Source organism: Suricata suricatta, chromosome 15, assembly GCF_006229205.1.
Source record: "Suricata suricatta isolate VVHF042 chromosome 15, meerkat_22Aug2017_6uvM2_HiC, whole genome shotgun sequence".
Lineage (NCBI taxonomy): Eukaryota > Metazoa > Chordata > Mammalia > Carnivora > Herpestidae > Suricata > Suricata suricatta.
The window spans coordinates 57,207,346-57,212,386 of NC_043714.1; the positions used below are offsets into that span (position 1 = coordinate 57,207,346).

At 41.7% G+C, this 5,041-nt stretch overlaps 1 protein-coding gene across 1 annotated transcript in view; it reads left to right on the forward strand.

The window, feature by feature from the left end:
• The window catches only part of AARD (alanine and arginine rich domain containing protein), a 54,532-nt gene extending 52,016 nt beyond the window's left edge, over window positions 1–2,516 (forward strand). Inside the window, 2 exon segments of the mRNA XM_029923316.1 lie at window positions 2–91; window positions 2,350–2,516. Coding sequence (XP_029779176.1) covers window positions 2–91; window positions 2,350–2,516 — 257 coding nt within the window.
• Window positions 2,517–5,041: the final 2,525 nt, after the last annotated feature.

The window sequence follows — 5,041 nt, forward strand, 5'->3', positions numbered from 1 at the left end:
GGGGCGCTGGCGGCGGCTGCGGCGGCGCGGGAGGAGCCGAGCCGGGCGCGCGTCTAGAGCGCCACGGCCCGGCTGCGAGGAGCCGAGCCGGTGAGAACGGCCGGCCCTCGGGGACACCGTCGCCTTCCTCCTCTCCTCGGGCATCAGAGCCGTGTGGTCCATTTGAGGACTTGCGAGCCCCGCCGGGAGCTTTTCCTGGCGAGGAAGCGATGAGAACGCGCAGCTAGGGCGAGCAGGACCCTGGCCGTCGGTCCTCCGTGGCCGGCCGCCGGCTCCCGTCCGGACTCGGTGCTCACGCCCCCACGTCCCTGCGGGACCCGGGGCGCCGGCACCTGCCGGGGGCGGAGTCTACTAGTGACACACCCAAGACCCAGTAACCAACCTCTTCAACTGGTTCTAGATTTTCCTGCCATATAGAAATCTCTGTGGGGGTGCAGAGGAGGTGGAGAATAAAATCTTAAACAGATCAGGGTTCAAATACCAGCATTAACATTTACATGCTCTTCTAATTCCTGCTGGCCCTAGGTCTTCAGAAATGGCAATCAGCAACTTTGGGTTTCAGTTTACTTGTATATAAAATAGAGATAATAACTTCATGGGATTGCTGTAAGGATTATATGAGCTCATGTTATTTAAGCATCTAGGACATAGGCATTATTCAGTGGCTCTTATTATTAATGTAATTATTATTACAGACTTTGGAAACCGTACCAAAACAAACAAACAAAACAAAAACCCAGAATGTCAAATACACAGGTATGAAAGATCAAGGTTTTTTCCAGAAAGGAGCCAGAGATTTTCACACATATACAGACATTCTGTTCGTGGGCTCTAGACCATGGTTAACATCTTGGTCAACCATTTCAGCAAGGTGCATGACTGGTCATGAGGAAGAGGCAAAAGGGTGTGGAGGCTTTACCTTAACACCACCTCCACTAGAAGAAGCGGTTTCTGATAGAAGACAACCAGATTTCTATAGGAATCCACACACAGCCATATGCATATGTCCATGTATCATATGTTAGGGAGGTATTTGTATAAGGAACCATGATGAACAGGTTCAGTTAATTTAGAGACGTGTTGCTATTTGTCATTTATGCTATTATTTGTTGTTTGGTCTCCTTAGGATGCGTTGATTTTTAGGGTCTGAGTTTTGAGAGTTCCATATACCTAAAATTGTAGGTAAAATATGTATGTGCGAAAGGTGCACTTCTGACCAGCTGCAGCGGGGGCTGACATGGAGACAAGTGCCCGGAAATGAAGCTGGAAGACGAGGGCAGGACTGTGGAGCGCCATGCGCCACACTGGAGGCTTGAAGCTCCCTGTAGACAAGGGGCAGGGGGTCATGTGCTGTGCGTGTTCATTTACTTTGTGGTTTGCAAATTCTCTCACTATCAGAAAAGTGGTTCCAGGTGCTGAAGAAAGAAAAAAAAGACGTGGCAGAGGAAAACTGAAAAAAAATTTTTATCCAGTGACTTGACTTTGCTTATTTGGTCAGGTGGGGGGACAGAATTTGCTTTTAACTAGTGGAACACCTTGGTTCATCCTGGAGTGGGTCTCTTGGTGAGTTGCTGAAGGGTTTTAAGCCAAGAACAAGGCCCTCCTGTATTAAACAAGACCCTAATTGAAGAAATTTGCAAACATTTAATTATTAGTTTTCAACCACAAAATAAAGATTATGTTGGACTAAGCTTTCTTGGGCAGTCTTTTAGGTAACCTGCCCTAGACATTTATTTTTTAACGCATGAGGACGTTCATAAACCCCCACTGGAGGAGGGTATAAATCAGTCTTGCTGTATAACAGATTTCACTCCAGAGTGAAAACTGTTAGATTATATAAGTACATATAACTGTACATGTGCCTCTAAGGTGTCGTTAAATGGTTTTGCTCAGCAGGGAGACCATTTAAAATCCTAAAAACTTGAAATGACAAGTAACCAAGTAAATGGGCCCAGGTCCTGAGAGCTCAGGTGGCCCTGGGCAGTTATCCCAGCTCAGAAAGCTCATAAGGATAAATGATTTCATTGCAGATCACACGCCATTGCTTGAAAACAGCCTTCCATCCACAGGAATTTTTCATATGGACAGCTTTGTGCGTCAGCTATTTTTGTTTTCATTTCAAGGCCATTTCAAAAGCCATTTGTATATCTGGATTTTACCTTGTCACAGAGAGAGTCAGTTTTATAGCCAGGCCAAACAGTCAGAAATGGAGAATAAGATGAGAAATACATCTTTCTTGATATCTTATTTTCCTTTCCTACGAAGTCCTTATTTTTCCTGTGCACAGAGCAGTTTCATTTGATCCGTTATCTCAGGCTAATAAAAATCCTTCTTTTTCTGACTTTTCGCTGGAAATGCATTTCCAAAACCACCAGCTGGCCAGAACTTTCCTGGGTTGAAACATGAAAATGCTGCAGTTAACAAAGGAGTATGAAATGGAAATTACATCCGAATCTCAAAGCTCTGAGGAGAACGTTGCGAACCTTGAAGAGGAAAATGCACACTTGAAGATCTGAAACCTAAAAGTAATACAGACAACACCAAAACAATTCTGATGGTAGCATTATGGATGCATAAGATCTTAGGGGCAATTTGTAGACCCAAAACTTCGATGCCTCAGGGAAGTGACAGAAAGCATTTAAGAGAAAGGAGAGAGAAAACGATGTATTATCAAGTTTAAAAGTTATATATTCATAGTTTTGAATGGGAAATAGAAGTGAAAAAAATATATTGAAGAATGCCCAAGGCCAACTTACAGCATTCTGTCTTGTGTCACCTCAACTTTCTGTCATTACCTGAACTTTTAGAATCCATACAAGTTTTCATTTTACTTGATTATTCTTGGTTTGTACAGTTAGCTTTCAGTATCTTCCCCTGCCCCTTTTTATTTGAGGATTCTGTTCACCTAGATTCTAACCATGCCCTTAGGGTAGAGTCTGCCAATACGGATCCCCCCCCCCCCCATAGAGTCACCCAGATCAAGCCAGATTGATCAGCTTGTCCTAGGAACATTTGAAGTAGAACAAAAGAAGTGGATGAGTATTGCCTGGTGGTAGAGGCGGTAGGGGGGGGTGAGTGGGTTCTTGGGGACTGCTGGTGACCACCATGCGAGAAAGTGCCAGCTCTAGTGAAGGAGGTTGAAGCCGAACCAAAGTGCACAAAACTGAGGGAAAGAGCTAATTTTCCTTGTCTCTGGGGTTGGGCTGCATAAAATCTTAGCCTTTCTTATCATTGGGCTACATGGAAATATTATGATATCCTCCTAATAAAATCTCCTTTTGCCTAAGTCAGTTGAGGTGGATTTTTAGGTTTGGGCCTCATAGATTCCTAACACAATTCCTTCGTTAAGTTTTTAGGAGTTAAGAGGATTCATGTTGAATTAGAATATCTATCTTATCCCTAAAAGTATTGCCTCGACAAGGCAAAAAATAAAGTTATTAAAAGATAGTTGCAGATCTAAGTGATATTCATAGTGGTCATTATCTGTAAAAATAAAAATTAATTTATAAGACAATTTTATAATGTAATTAATAAAAATTAGTTGTTGAAGAGAAAGGAGAACAGAATGGACATTGTCTTTCTTTTAAAATAAACAAGTTGTTTTATGTGTGTGAGGATTTGAGGGTTATCTGGAACACGTTTTGTCCTTAACTTTTTTTTCCCCACTATAAGTAAATTATTTAAGCCTTTTGGTACTTTATTTCTTTCCTCTGTAAAACTGAGGTATTACTATGTTTAACTTATAAGACATTGTCAGCAAGCAATGGTTAGCATCCTAATATCTGACCTCTGGATTTCTTGAGAAATTCTGCATATGAGCTCTTGGCTGATAAACATACAGATTGATTTCCTAAATCATATTTATAAAATAGATTTTCTGTATGTCTCTCCCTCAAAGTTATATAAATCCTGAGGAAAGAGTTAGTGGAATTCCTTGTGATCTATTCTTTGAAAAATATTCTAATTAAAAAATTTTGGGGGGCGCCTGGGTGGCTCAGTCGGTTAAGCCTCCGACTTCGGCTCAGGTCAGATCTCACGTTTGTGGGTTTGAGCCCTGCGTCAGGCTCTGTGCTAACAGCTAGCTCAGAACCTGGAGCCTGTTTCCGGTTCTGTGTCTCCTTCTCTCTCTGCCCCTCCCCCTCTCATGCTCTGTCTCTCTCTGTATCAAAAATAAATAAAACATTAAAAAATTAAAAAAAATTTTTTTGGGTGGTGTTCTCAAGTACATTTTTAAGGTTAATATTAATAAATTGTGACTGTGTTTAAAAAATATTCAAGATGATTCATTTTGTGAGCTTAGTTCCTTGTAAAATACAGAGAAGCTGATACTGATTAGTTTTCATGTGAACAATTCAATTATACTGATAATGTACTCTATTGGGAATCAAAAGAAACTTAAACAAGAACTTCTTTAATGCTTATTTAATTTTGAGAGAAAGAGAGAGAGACAAAGAGACTGAGCTGTCAGCACAGAGCCCGATGTAGGGCTCGTACTCACTAACCACAAGATCATGACCTGAGCTGAAGTTGGACATTCAACTGACTGAGCTACACAGGCCCAGGTGCCCCAAAGAAGAGATTCTGCAAAATGGATCCTTATTTTCCACCCTCTTAGACACAAAAGTGCTGATCAGTTTATTAGAAAGTGTTTGGTCACTACTTCCCCTTCCCTCTTCCCTCCTTCTCCAGCCTTCTAGTGATAAGCTTCCAATGGCGATGTCTTTTAGGAGTGACAGATGCAGAAACAGAAGAAGAAACTTTGTTTCAATTGGGGGAGCCCTAACCAGTGGACCTAGACTGTGATACCAGCTGTCCATATGGAGATTCATTGAGAGCCTGATATGTGGGACACTACCGTTATTCCATGGTTGTTTTTGTTTCTCCTCATAAAGTGAATTCTCTCATATGACATCACTTGGTTTTTCTTTGTTTTAAAGTAGCAGAAGCCAGATTGTTTTAATATTTTTTCTTTACAGTGACACTCAGCTATTTGTTGTTCACTTGCTGGATTCTGGTCCTGTCCGCTGTGGCACATGGAAAG